The following is a 14,470-nucleotide window of genomic DNA, read 5'->3' as shown; positions in this document are numbered from 1 at the left end:
AACATCAGCAGGAGAGGACTCTTTAAAGTAGAGACACTACATACTGATATACACCTGAACATCAGCAGGAGAGGACTCTTTAAGTAGAGACACTACATACTGATATACACCTGAACATCAGCAGGAGAGGACTCTTTAAAGTAGAGACACTACATACTGATATACACCTGAACATCAGCAGGAGAGGACTCTTTAAAGTAGAGACACTACATACTGATATACACCTGAACATCAGCAGGAGAGGACTCTTTAAAGTAGAAGACACTACATACTGATATACACCTGAACATCAGCAGGAGAGGACTCTTTAAAGTAGAGACACTACATACTGATATACACCTGAACATCAGCAGGAGAGGACTCTTTAAAGTAGAGACACTACATACTGATATACACCTGAACATCAGCAGGAGAGGACTCTTAAGCTAGACACTACATACTGATATACACCTGAACATCAGCAGGAGAGGACTCTTTAAGTAGAGACACTACATACTGATATACACCTGAACATCAGCAGGAGAGGACTCTTTAAAGTAGAGACACTACATACTGATATACACCTGAACATCAGCAGGAGAGGACTCTTTAAAGTAGAGACACTACATACTGATATACACCTGAACATCAGCAGGAGAGGACTCTTTAAAGTAGAGACACTACATACTGATATACACCTGAACATCAGCAGGAGAGGACTCTTAAAGTAGAGACACTACATACTGATATACACCTGAACATCAGCAGGAGAGGACTCTTTAAAGTAGAGACACTACATACTGATATACACCTGAACATCAGCAGGAGAGGACTCTTTAAAGTAGAGACACTACACACTGATATACACCTGAACATCAGCAGGAGAGGACTCTTTAAAGTAGAGACACTACACACTGATATACACCTGAACATCAGCAGGAGAGGACTCTTTAAAGTAGAGACACTACACACTGATATACACCTGAACATCAGCAGGAGAGGACTCTTTAAAGTAGAGACACTACACACTGATATACACCTGAACATCAACAGGAGAGGACTCTTTAAAGTAGAGACACTACACACTGATATACACCTGAACATCAGCAGGAGAGGACTCTTTAAAGTAGAGACACTACATACTGATATACACCTGAACATCAGCAGGAGAGGACTCTTTAAAGTAGAGACACTACATACTGATATACACCTGAACATCAGCAGGAGAGGACTCTTTAAAGTAGAGACACTACATACTGATATACACCTGAACATCAGCAGGAGAGGACTCTTTAAAGTAGAGACACTACATACTGATATACACCTGAACATCAGCAGGAGAGGACTCTTTAAAGTAGAGACACTACACACTGATATACACCTGAACATCAGCAGGAGAGGACTCTTTAAAGTAGAGACACTACACACTGATATACACCTGAACATCAACAGGAGAGGACTCTTTAAAGTAGAGACACTACACACTGATATACACCTGAACATCAGCAGGAGAGGACTCTTTAAAGTAGAGACACTACATACTGATATACACCTGAACATCAGCAGGAGAGGACTCTTTAAAGTAGAGACACTACATACTGATATACACCTGAACATCAGCAGGAGAGGACTCTTTAAAGTAGAGACACTAAATACTGATATACACCTGAACATCAGCAGGAGAGGACTCTTTAAAGTAGAGACACTAAATACTGATATACACCTGAACATCAGCAGGAGAGGACTCTTTAAAGTAGAGACACTAAATACTGATATACACCTGAACATCAGCAGGAGAGGACTCTTTAAAGTAGAGACATACATACTGATATACACCTGAACATCAGCAGGAGAGGACTCTTTAAAGTAGAGACACTACATACTGATATACACCTGAACATCAGCAGGAGAGGACTCTTTAAAGTAGAGACACTACATACTGATATACACCTGAACATCAGCAGGAGAGGACTCTTTAAAGTAGAGACACTACATACTGATATACACCTGAACATCAGCAGGAGAGGACTCTTTAAAGTAGAGACACTACATACTGATATACACCTGAACATCAGCAGGAGAGGACTCTTTAAAGTAGAGACACTACATACTGATATACACCTGAACATCACCCATAATGCCTAATAATAGCATGATAGGAGATCTTTAATGTTGTGCTTTTGTTGTTGTTTTGTTGTTGTTTTGTTGTTGTTTCTTCTCTCAGATGGGACCCCCCCTCTCAGAGTTCACTGACCCTCTCGCTCAGGGTCTCCAGCTCTTCCTCCTGGTGGTCCTGGTACCGCTCCAGCTTCTGAGCGCCCTCGCTGCGGGGCCCGTTCAGCAGGTGGGGGGGGTAGTCCAGGCCACTCAGCTGGGCGTGGTGGTGCCAGCGCAGGTCGTCACTCTCGTGGGTCACGTAGCGCTCGTTCATCCGCGACTCCAGACTCCTCACGTCCAGCCACATCTGGTAGTCCTGGGGGGGAAGTATTGGGACATTTACATGTCTGGATATGTGTCTTTTTGATTTAAAATGTGTTAATGTTTGCAGTGTGAACTCATTCATCATTCACTCATCCAATGTTTTGGTTTAAAGGTGGGGTAGGTAAGTTTGAGAAACCGGCTCGAGATACACTTGTTGTTATATTCCATGGAATGCTCTTAACATCCCGATAGCAATGAATATCTGAAGTGCTTTGACAAAAAATCCATAAATAAATATCATCTGTGGAAGCAGTAGTACTGTAAAAAGCACGACCAATCATCTGAGCCGGCCCGGCTAAAATAACTGGATGGCCTACCTGCCTGTCAGCCTTCCATCTGTGCACAAACTTATCTCGTGCCCTCATTGGTCATGTGTGTGTTTGTGTGTGTTGGAGGAGGGGCTCTGTAAGGAAGTGGCAGATTTTTTCCGGTTGTGTATTTTTTTTGTGTAAATTACCTACCCCACCTTTAATTTATGAGAGGATGAACCATAATGATTTCCTGTAGTACCACCTTCAGGGAATTGTCTTCCTAAAAAAAACAAGATAGCTCAGATGTGATCATGTGACCCAAGCATGGACGATCAGTCATGTGATAAGAGGTGGTGGTGTATTGGGCGAGGAAAAATAGAAACCTCAAACTCTGTTTTCAAAACCAGGAATGAACAGACACTCAAGAATATCTGTTTTGTTAATTTGGTCTTCAATCATAAGCACATATTCAGACCAACTTTATAAAAACTGCAAAAATCCAACAAATCCAACAATCAAAATGACTCCAAAAATGTTAAATTTTTTTACATTTAGTACAAACACAAATATATAGTTGTTACCATTGTATTAAAATGAGTTAGCTGATTTAGCTTCATCTCATTTGTTCAGTCTTTCATCGTGAAACTGGGGCGATGGACAGTTTTCATATATCTCTCTCTGTGTTGTTTTTCTTCCTTTTCACATAATAAACATATAAATAAACTCCTAATATGTCATCAAAGTCCTACCTGTAACCAGGGGTGACTGAGGGTCTTGTCCACACTGTACCTCTTCCTCATCTTCACCTGCAGAAGGTTGTTAATCAGGTCGATCGCTGCAAAAAAGAATAGAAAAGAAGCACGTAAGATGAGTGATGAGTGAGAAAACGTTGAGTTGAGGAGGAGGAAGAGGGGGAGAAGGAGGAGGAGGAGGAAGTATGGATGTTCAGTCATGTGACAAGAGGTGGACAAATCGTAAACTCAAACTCTGTTTTTTAAATCCAGGAATGAACAGACACTCAAAAATGTCTGTTTTGTTCATTTGGTCTTCAATCATAAAACATTCAGACACAACTTTATAAAAAACGCAAAAATCCAACAAATCAAATCAATCAAAATGACTCCAAAAATGTACTTTTCTGGTATAGATTGTTTAAAAGTTAGGCCTTATGGAGCAGGAGGAGCAAAGAAGGGAAGTTTAGGAACTTTGCGGTTAAAACAAGGCAAGACAAAGTGTTGCAAACGTACGCCTTTTGTACAGAAAGTTTAATGAGGAGGCTAAAACTTACAGGACAAAGGAACTATTTTGAACACTTGGTGGCGGGGTTTAGCTGCACCGGGTGTATAAAAGGGGTCATAGGTGACAGGAGAGGACGAGGACACAGGAGGAAGAGCACACCGACGTTTTTAGGAAGAGAAAGAATGGAGGAAAGAAGGAGGAAGAGCAGAGAGAATAACAATAAGAGGAGGAGGAGGAGGAGAAGCAAAGAAGAAAGGGAAGTTTAGGAACTTTGCCGTTAAGTTTTTAGGATGGAGGAAAGAAGTATGAGAAGTACAGAAGAAGAGATGGAGCAATGTGTGCAGCAAACAAAGTGAAAGAATGAGAAACAGAGAAGCATGAGGATATGAAAAGGAGACGAAGAGAAGACGAGGAGGAGGAGGAGGAGGATGTGGGGTCGGAGCTCACGCTGCGAGGGGCTGTTCGGGGCTAATGAGCAAAGCTAACATGATGTTAACATTGTTTCAGGGTCAGCGGTCTGAACAGCTCGGGGTCTACGGGGCCTCCATCTTCTGCCATTATGCACATGAATGGAGCTGCGCATGAAACCTCCCCCCCCCCATCTGTCCGTCTGAAACTCTCTGAAACTCTCTAGAACTCTCTAAAGCTCTCTGAAACTCTCGAGAACTCTCTAGAACTCTCTGAAACTCTCCAAAACTCTCTAGAACTCTCCAACACTCTCTAGAACTCTCTGAAACTCTCTAGAACTCTCTGAAACTCTCTAGAACTCTCCAAAACTCTCCAAAACTCTCTGAAACTCTCCAAAACTCTCTAGAACTCTCTGAAACTCTCTGAAACTCTCCGAAACTCTCTAGAACTCTCTGAAACTCTCTGAAACTCTCTAGAACTCTCTGAAACTCTCTGAAACTCTCCGAAACTCTCTAGAACTCTCTGAAACTCTCTGAAACTCTCTGAAACTCTCTGAAACTCTCCAAACCTCTCTAGAACTCTCTGAAACTCTCTGAAACTCTCCAAAACTCTCTGAAACTCTCTGAAACTCTCTGAAACTCTCCAAACCTCTCTAGAACTCTCTGAAACTCGCTGAAACTCTCTGAAACTCTCTGAAACTCTCCAAAACTCTCTAGAACTCTCTGAAACTCTCTGAAACTCTCTGAAACTCTCTAGAACTCTCTGAAACTCTCTAGAACTCTCCAAAACTCTCCAAAACTCTCCAAAACTCTCCAAAACTCTCTGAAACTCTCTGAAACTCTCCAAAACTCTCGAGAACTCTCTGAAACTCTCTAGAACTCTCCAAAACTCTCTAGAACTCTCTGAAACTCTCTGAAACTCTCCAAACCTCTCTAGAACTCTCTGAAACTCTCTGAAACTCTCCAAACCTCTCTAGAACTCTCTGAAACTCTCTGAAACTCTCCAAAACTCTCTAGAACTCTCTGAAACTCTCTGAAACTCTCTGAAACTCTCTGAAACTCTCCAACCTCTCTAGAACTCTCTGAAACTCTCTGAAACTCTCCAAAACTCTCTAGAACTCTCTGAAACTCTCTGAAACTCTCTGAAACTCTCTGAACTCTCCAAACCTCTCTAGAACTCTCTGAAACTCTCTGAAACTCTCTGAAACTCTCTGAAACTCTCCAAAACTCTCTAGAACTCTCTGAAACTCTCTGAAACTCTCTGAAACTCTCTGAAACTCTCCAAAACTCTCTAGAACTCTCTGAAACTCTCTGAAACTCTCTGAAACTCTCTGAAACTCTCCAAACCTCTCTAGAACTCTCTGAAACTCTCTGAAACTCTCCAAAACTCTCTAGAACTCTCTGAAACTCTCTGAAACTCTCTGAAACTCTCTGAAACTCTCCAAACCTCTCTAGAACTCTCTGAAACTCTCTGAAACTCTCTGAAACTCTCTGAAACTCTCCAAAACTCGCTAGAACTCTCTGAAACTCTCTGAAACTCTCTGAAACTCTCTGAAACTCTCCAAAACTCTCTAGAACTCTCTGAAACTCTCTGAAACTCTCTGAAACTCTCTGAAACTCTCTGAAACTCTCCAAACCTCTCTAGAACTCTCTGAAACTCTCCAAAACTCTCTAGAACTCTCTGAAACTCTCTGAAACTCTCTGAAACTCTCTGAAACTCTCCAAACCTCTCTAGAACTCTCTGAAACTCTCTGAAACTCTCTGAAACTCTCTGAAACTCTCCAAAACTCTCTAGAACTCTCTGAAACTCTCTGAAACTCTCTGAAACTCTCCAAAACTCTCTAGAACTCTCTGAAACTCTCTGAAACTCTCTGAAACTCTCTGAAACTCTCTGAAACTCTCTAGAACTCTCTGAAACTCTCCAAAACTCTCTAGAACTCTCTGAAACTCTCTAAAACTCTCTGAAACTCTCCAAACCTCTCTAGAACTCTCTGAAACTCTCCAAAACTCTCTAGAACTCTCTGAAACTCTCTAAAACTCTCTAGAACTCTCTGAAACTCTCCAAACCTCTCTAGAACTCTCTGAAACTCTCTAGAACTCTCCAAAACTCGCTAGAACTCTTTAGAACTCGCTAGAACTCTCTGAAACTCGCTAGGACTCTCCGAAACTCTCTAAAACTCTCCAAAACTCTCTGAAACTCTCTGAAACTCTCCAAAACTCTCTAGAACTCTCTGAAACTCTCTGAAACTCTCTAAAACTCTCTAGAACGCTCTGAAACTCTCCAAACCTCTCTAGAACTCTCTGAAACTCTCTAGAACTCTCCAAAACTCGCTAGAACTCTTTAGAACTCGCTAGAACTCTCTGAAACTCGCTAGGACTCTCCGAAACTCTCTAAAACTCTCCAAAACTCTCTAGAACTCTCTGAAACTCTCTAAAACTCTCTAGAACTCTCTGAAACTCTCCAAACCTCTCTAGAACTCTCTGAAACTCTCTAGAACTCTCTAAAACTCTCTAGAACGCTCTGAAACTCTCCAAACCTCTCTAGAACTCTCTGAAACTCTCTAGAACCCTCCAAAACTCGCTAGAACTCTTTAGAACTCGCTAGAACTCTCAAAAACTCTCTAGAACTCTCACAAACTCTCTAGAACTCTCTGAAACTCTCTGAAACTCTCAAAAACTCTCTAGAACTCTCTGAAACTCTCCAATACTCTCTAGAACTCTCTAAGACTCTCTAGAACTCTCTAGAACTCTCTGAAACTCTCTGAAACTCTCTAAAACTCTCTAGAACTCTCCAAAACTCTCTATAACTCTCTAAAACTCTCTATAACTCTCTAAAACTCTAAAAAGCTCTCTAGAACTCTCTAAGACTCTCTAGAACTTTCCAAAACTCTCTAGAACTCTCTAAAACTCTAAAAGGCTCTCTAGAACTCTCTAAAACTCTAAAAGGCTCTCTAGAACTCTCTAAAACTCTAAAAAGCTCTCTAGAACTCTCCAAAACTCTCTAGAACTCTCTAAAACTCTAAAAGGCTCTCTAGAACTCTCTAAAACTCTAAAAGGCTCTCTAGAACTCTCTAAAACTCTAAAAAGCTCTCTAGAACTCTCTAAGACTCTCTAGAACTCTAAAAAGCTCTCTAGAACTCTCTAAGACTCTCTAGAACTCTCCATAACTCTCTAAAACTCTCTAGAACTCTCTAGAACTCTCTAAAACTCTAAAAAGCTCTCTAGAACTCTCTAAGACTCTCTAGAACTCTCCAAAACTCTCTAGAACTCTCTAAAACTCGAAAAGGCTCTCGAGAACTCTCTAAAACTCTCTAGAACTCTCTAGAACTCTATAAAACTATCCAAAACTCTCTAAAACTCTCTAAAACTCTCTAGAACTCTCTAGAACTCTCTAAAACTCGAAAAGGCTCTCTAGAACTCTCTAAAACTCTCCAAAACTCTCTAAAACTCTCTAGAACTCCCCAAAACTCTCCAAAACTCTCTAAAACTCTCTAGAACTCTATAAAACTATCCAAAACTCTCTAAAACTCTCTTTCCCAAGAAGTACCCACCGCTTCTCAAGGGGTTTTTCTCTCAGATATTTCTCCCGTCTCTCATTAGGCAAGGCAAGGCAAGTTTATTAATGTATATAGCACCTTGCAACACAAGGCAATTCAAAGTGCTTTACAAAAATGAAAGACATCAAGACAATTAGTTACTCTTTTCAGAGGTGTCACATGACCAACCAATAATACTAAAGCAGCGGTCGAGGGATGGCTTTCAGACTCAGATTTCATGGGGATTATGACCATTTTTTACTGATGCATTTTGTATTGTTGGAAAGTAATTAAGCAGATTCATTCAAGTACAATTTGTCTATGTTTCTTGTAGTTATTTAATTGCTCTTTTTACGGCACTGTTAGTGTACAGTTTTATTATTATGCTGCTTTATTGCATCTTTGTAACTCTGGTACAACAATTTCCTTCGGGATAAATAAAGTATTATCTTATCTTATCTTATATAAAGTTTCTCTGTGTTTCTCCAGATCCAACAATGCTAACTCTAAACTCATTTTCAGTCATTATTGAAGTTTGAAAAAGAGATTTTTCCTAATGCTACATATTGTGTATTAATTCCAGTTTAATGGAGGCATTACTGTGCATTTGACGCTGAAATCGAAACCACTTCCTGTTTGAATCTGAACACAATTTCTCTCACGAATGACTGGTGATATATGCTATTCTTATTAAACCATTGCTCAAAAGGATTCTGGTCTCTTTCTGCCTTTTCAAATCTCAGTTTGGTTGAACCATTGTTGAGCTCGTCATACAGAACACCACCGTTTATAAAGAGGACTTTGTCCCACCTAATAGCATGAAAGACCATTCAATCGTTTAGAGTCATGTGGTTTAATGCAATCAAGCTTTTAGCATTAAATTGAAAACGTTCTACTCAGTATATTGAATCATAAACTTGGATAAAAACAAAATAATTGACTGACTATTCTATTCTATTCTCTGCCAAAACTGCCTCATGTTACATCTTTTTGTGATAATATTCCGTCTATGATCATGGTATCTTTGCAGCATTGTGATCATAAACCAGACGTCTTTATTCAAGTGTTTCCATTATGAAACTTCCTGTTACGAGTCGTGTTTGTGGGCAGAAGGAAACATGAGTTCTGTGACAGAATCCATTTAAAGTGTCTTCTCTCTGAGCGATCTTTGAAAATGCAGATTTGTTGACGCACAAAGAGTTTATCCTCTGACATTTATTCACAGGAAACGTCTTTCTTTCAACGTTTATTCTGAAGTTGCTATAGTGGGATGAGGAGGTGGACGAAAGGTTAACGGCACTTCGGGAGAAACGAGCCGAGGAGAGTGAGTCAGGCGGATTTAAATCTGTCTCGTAGTCAACGGGGCCATTCCAGACAACATTTATAGACAATGACGAAAACAGAATGAGTCACGAAACACCAGAGAGACTTCAGAGAAAATCTGAAGGAGGAAGAAATAATAACCTGATGATAGAAGATGAGAAATAAGCACCAAATCACACAGAGAGGTGAAACAAAGCGTTCATCTTTCATCATGGCAGTAAGGAAGGTTTAACACAATTTATTTTTGTTGGTAGAGGAAGGCTGATGTATGGTTTTAATACAATACAACCCTATGCAGCAACTCAATGTGTGTTTTTACAGAAACATAAATGTACCAGAGTTATCTGCTTGAAAACGCCAACTTGGGAAGACGCAGTTTATAGTTTTATCTTTCCAAAATGTTCTTTTTTTTTATGTTTGTGAGGTGGGAAAAGTACTCAGATCTGGTACTTCAGTAAAAGTAGAAGTACTCAGATCTGGTACTTGAGTAAAAGTAGAAGTACTCAGATCTGTTACTTGGGTAAAAGTAGAAGTACTCAGATCTGGTACTTGAGTAAAAGTAGAAAAGTATTATCATCAAAATATAGTTACAGTAAAGTACCAAAAGTAACTGGACTGAATTTAAGATCCACTTGTCAGTTGCTTGGTCTTAAATGTGAAATACCTTCCTGGGAGACTTTATTCCACGGGTGAGGAGGGTACATGAAGGCAGCGTTCTGGATCTGATCGTTGATATCTTCATCTTCGTTGAAAGGGAACGTTCCACTGAGACTGCCAAAGCAGAGAAATATGGAAACATGTGAAATATATGTTATGTAAATAAGTTATTGAGCTTTTTTCTTATCAACTTAGATTTGTTATAACATGTGGGCTTATTAACACCATGACCCACCATATTGTGGGCTATATTTCATTAAACTTTATAAATTAGCTGAGGGCCGATTCAAAATGGCCCGCAGGCCGCATTTGGCCCCCGGACCGTAGTTTGGATACCACTGATGTAGTATGAGCAGCAATGTACTATTGATGTGTGAAAGGGGTTTGGTTTTTCTATGAGTATATCTTTTCAGCTTTGCAGTTTGCAGACCTGCAGTTTGCAGACCTTGTAAGCACTCCTCTCTCCTCCAGCTGCAGATTGTGACCAATTCTTGATGTTTAGCTCAGATGACTAAACATCGTAAAGTCACGTTGTTTGTATTTTTACAACGTTATGTTCATGAGTTATTGATCCGCGAAATTCGTCTGTCAATAACTCAGCTCAGAGTATGCTTTGCGACGAGCATGTCCCCTCGCTCTGAGTGTTCTCTTGAGGTGTCTTTCACCTATGTGAAACCCGTGCCTATTGCAAAGCACTGATCTTATATCTTTATATTTTAGGCCAAGCTCAAAGTAAAAATCGATGAACCGCTCCATTGTTGTGGTTTCTGTGTTGCCGAACTGACCCGGAAGTACATTGAGCTAAATGAAATGTTTTTGCGAAAAGGTTTTCTTTCTCCTTGTCACCTACTGTAGGGGGCTCCGTATGTTTATGGATGTTCTTTCAAAAATGTGTTTATTAGTCTTATGGCCTGTTGGGATGAAACTGTCTCTGAGTCCCGTGGTTTTAGACCTGATGTAAAAGAACGGAAAAAACTATAAATGTATGAGATTCAAATCCTGTTTGTGTCCTACCTGACGTAGATGATGACTCCGACCGACCACATGTCCAGAGAGCGGTTGTACCCTTTGTTCCTCAGGACCTCCGGGGCGAGGTACGCCGGCGTGCCGACCACCGAACGCCTGAACGACTTCTCACCGATAATCCTCGCAAAGCCAAAATCACACAGCTTTACCTGAAACATAGAAAACATTAAAAAAACAATGCTAACATGTTAAGTTGTTTTGTGGATCAATAGTCGATCTTTATTCCGTTAATCAGTTTAGAGACTGTGTCAATTTGTTCGGGTCTGGCCCAAAAACATTTTGCTTAAAAACTTTAAATGCAAGAAAAAGCACAAGTATCATTTGGCTAGGTGTGAGATGATTTGGTCATTGACGTAATTTCTGATATTTCAACTGTTGCTAATTGGATGGTTAACAAGAATTGGCACATCATTAGTCTGCTCTACTATCCCATGAAGCGGTTTAGAGACTGAGTCAAATTTCTCTGGTCTGGCCCAACATCTTGGAGTATGATGCTCCTATAAGACTTTCACAATATCTAATAAATATTATATCTGTTTACCTTACCAAGGATTCAAGTTATTTAGTTTTATAATGTTTTATAATGTCTTAAGTTTTATAATACTTATCTTTAAAGCTAACGGATTAGCTTAAATGTTGTTGGCTATATAAACAAATACCTGCACAAATGGAAATACGTAGTCCTTGTTGAGAGCAACATATGAAGAACATATTTGGCCAAAATGACATTTCTGAATCCAATCTAAAGATTAGCTTTTTAGTAGCTTTAAAATGTGAAAAGCATAAGTATGAATTGGCTAGGTATGAGATGATTTGGTCCTTGACGTAATTTCTGATATCCAACTGTTGCTAATTGGATCGTTAACAATTATCAGCACATAGAAACTAATATCTTTGTCTCTTTGTGTGTGGCTAAAAATACACCCTTCAAGTAGATCTTTGGGTTCCTTTTATTTTATTTTATTTAGCCTTTATTTATACAGGTTTAAAATCTCATATAAATAAAGGCTAAATAAAATAAAATAAAAAAATTCCTCTTTGTTTTCACACTACCTCTTCGAGACATTTTTGTTTGTTTCCTGATAATTCGGAGTAGCAGGTTTGGTGATGATACACAGAAAGTAAAGTGTGTTGCATCATCACAACAGAGAACAGTCTGTCTGACACTAACAGCTTTTTCTGGAGAGGAGAAAACTGCAGAAAGCTCCTAATAGTTGGACTAAAAGCTAATGGACTGTCTGCGTCTGCTTTTGTTTCCCTGCCTGTTGCACCTCGGCCCTCTAAGTGTTTATACACTGTAGACTTATAGACGTATGTTTGGTCCCTCTCTTTGTGTCACCTCCGAATATAATGCAGCATGGTTTCGAAACAGCTCTTAACCTTTTTCTGGTACATTATTGTATGTTTCAGCTCCGTACCTGAGATGCTTTCAGTGTTTTTTTAATACGTTTGAAATGTAAATGTGGAGTTTTTGTCAGTAGACTCCATGTTTCACATCAAGTTTCTTCTCCTGTCATACAGAGATGGCAAAAGTACACACATCCTTTACTCAAGTAGAAGTACTGATACTCGTGTTTAAAAATACTCTGGTAAAAGCAGAAGTACTGACTAAACTTCTTTACTCAAGTCAAAGTAAAGAGGGCTTTGAAATGTACTTCAGTAAAAAGTACCCATAACTAGCAGCTGTTTTAAAGAGTACCTGACCTCCCTTTATATTAATAGAACAATAATGTCATTGTTAGCTAATGAATGTTTCCATGCTGAACAACGGCAACATGACAACGTTTTCATTGGTCCCTCTTCTTTAGAGAAGACCAGGAAATGATGGATACACGGATCGTGTTCAAATCAATAGGCACGCAATGACTCTAAATAATAATGATCACGCCACCAAACACACATTCAAACTAAAGGAACCAGCCTGTTTGGAAAATGTGAGAAGTAGAAAGTACAGGTATTTGGGTTCAACATGTAAGAAGTAGAAAGTACAGGTATTTGGGTTCAAAGTGTAAGAAGTAGAAAGTACAGGTATTTGTGTTCAACATGTAAGAAGTAGAAAGTACAGGTATTTGTGTTCAACATGTGAGAAGTAGAAAGTACAGGTATTTGGGTTCAAAGTGTAAGAAGTAGAAAGTACAGGTATTTGTGTTCAACATGTAAGAAGTAGAAAGTACAGGTATTTGTGTTCAACATGTAAGAAGTAGAAAGTACAGGTATTTGGGTTCAAAGTGTAAGAAGTAGAAAGTACAGGTATTTGTGTTCAACATGTAAGAAGTAGAAAGTACAGGTATTTGTGTTCAACATGTAAGAAGTAGAAAGTACAGGTATTTGGGTTCAACATGTGAGAAGTAGAAAGTACAGGTATTTGTGTTCAACATGTAAGAAGTAGAAAGTACAGGTATTTGTGTTCAACATGTAAGAAGTAGAAAGTACAGGTATTTGGGTTCAACATGTAAGAAGTAGAAAGTACAGGTATTTGGGTTCAACATGTGAGAAGTAGAAAGTACAGGTATTTGTGTTCAACATGTAAGAAGTAGAAAGTACAGGTATTTGTGTTCAACATGTAAGAAGTAGAAAGTACAGGTATTTGTGTTCAACATGTAAGAAGTAGAAAGTACAGGTATTTGTGTTCAACATGTAAGAAGTAGAAAGTACAGGTATTTGGGTTCAACATGTAAGAAGTAGAAAGTACAGGTATTTGGGTTCAACATGTGAGAAGTAGAAAGTACAGGTATTTGTGTTCAAAATGTAAGAAGTCAAAGTAAAAAGTGGTCAGAAAAATAAGTAGTGGAGTAAAGTACTGATACCAGAAACATGTACTTAAGTACGGTAACAAAGTATTTGTACTCCACTACTTCCCACCTCTGCTGTCATGTATGTTCTTTGTGTGTCTTAACACTCTCACCTGCCCTACATACCTGTAATTTACTCCCAATCATATAACCATTTCATTCTGTGGCACCTTTTCCCACTTCACAATCAGACCAGTGGAAAATGTACTGACACACTTCCATTTATGTTCCTCCCCGGATCATCCAATGGGCAGCTGCCTTAGGGATCTCCTCATTTTGAGTTTGGCTTTTCAGTTCAAACCTGTTTTTACTGAGCCTTTATACTGTCCATATCTTGCCTATATGCATTTCATAAAATATCCCAAATTTAAAGACGTCTGCACAACAAGTTAGAAAGGTTTGTATGAATGAATTATAACACATAAAAATGAACACACACACACACACACACACACACACACACACACACACACACACACACACACACACACACACACACACACACACACACACACACACACACACACACACACACACACACACACACACACACACACACACACACACACACACACACACACACACACACACACACACACACACACACACACACACAGTACCTGTGGAAATGCGTCTGCAGAAGCCAGAAGGACGTTCTCAGGTTTCAGATCACAGTGGACGATGTTTTTGAAGTGAAGATGACGCAAAGCCACCAGGATCTGAAGTTGAAATTAAAAAAGGGTCACAGTTTCAGGATTACTCAACAATGAATAATTCGT

General features: G+C 39.4%; 1 protein-coding gene across 1 annotated transcript in view; it reads right to left on the bottom strand.

Moving 5' to 3' along the window:
* Positions 1-2,218: 2,218 nt before the first annotated feature.
* The window catches only part of prkd1 (protein kinase D1), a 54,134-nt gene continuing 41,882 nt past the window's right edge, over positions 2,219-14,470 (bottom strand). Inside the window, 5 exon segments of the mRNA XM_034113455.1 lie at positions 2,219-2,452; positions 3,461-3,546; positions 9,881-9,987; positions 10,888-11,048; positions 14,312-14,410. Of these exon segments, the coding sequence (XP_033969346.1) occupies positions 2,219-2,452; positions 3,461-3,546; positions 9,881-9,987; positions 10,888-11,048; positions 14,312-14,410 (687 nt within the window).

This window comes from Trematomus bernacchii, unplaced genomic scaffold, assembly GCF_902827165.1.
Source record: "Trematomus bernacchii unplaced genomic scaffold, fTreBer1.1, whole genome shotgun sequence".
In the NCBI taxonomy this organism is placed as follows: domain Eukaryota; kingdom Metazoa; phylum Chordata; class Actinopteri; order Perciformes; family Nototheniidae; genus Trematomus; species Trematomus bernacchii.
Note: the sequence above shows the minus strand (reverse complement) of the source record. Positions and strands in the feature narration are given on the sequence as shown.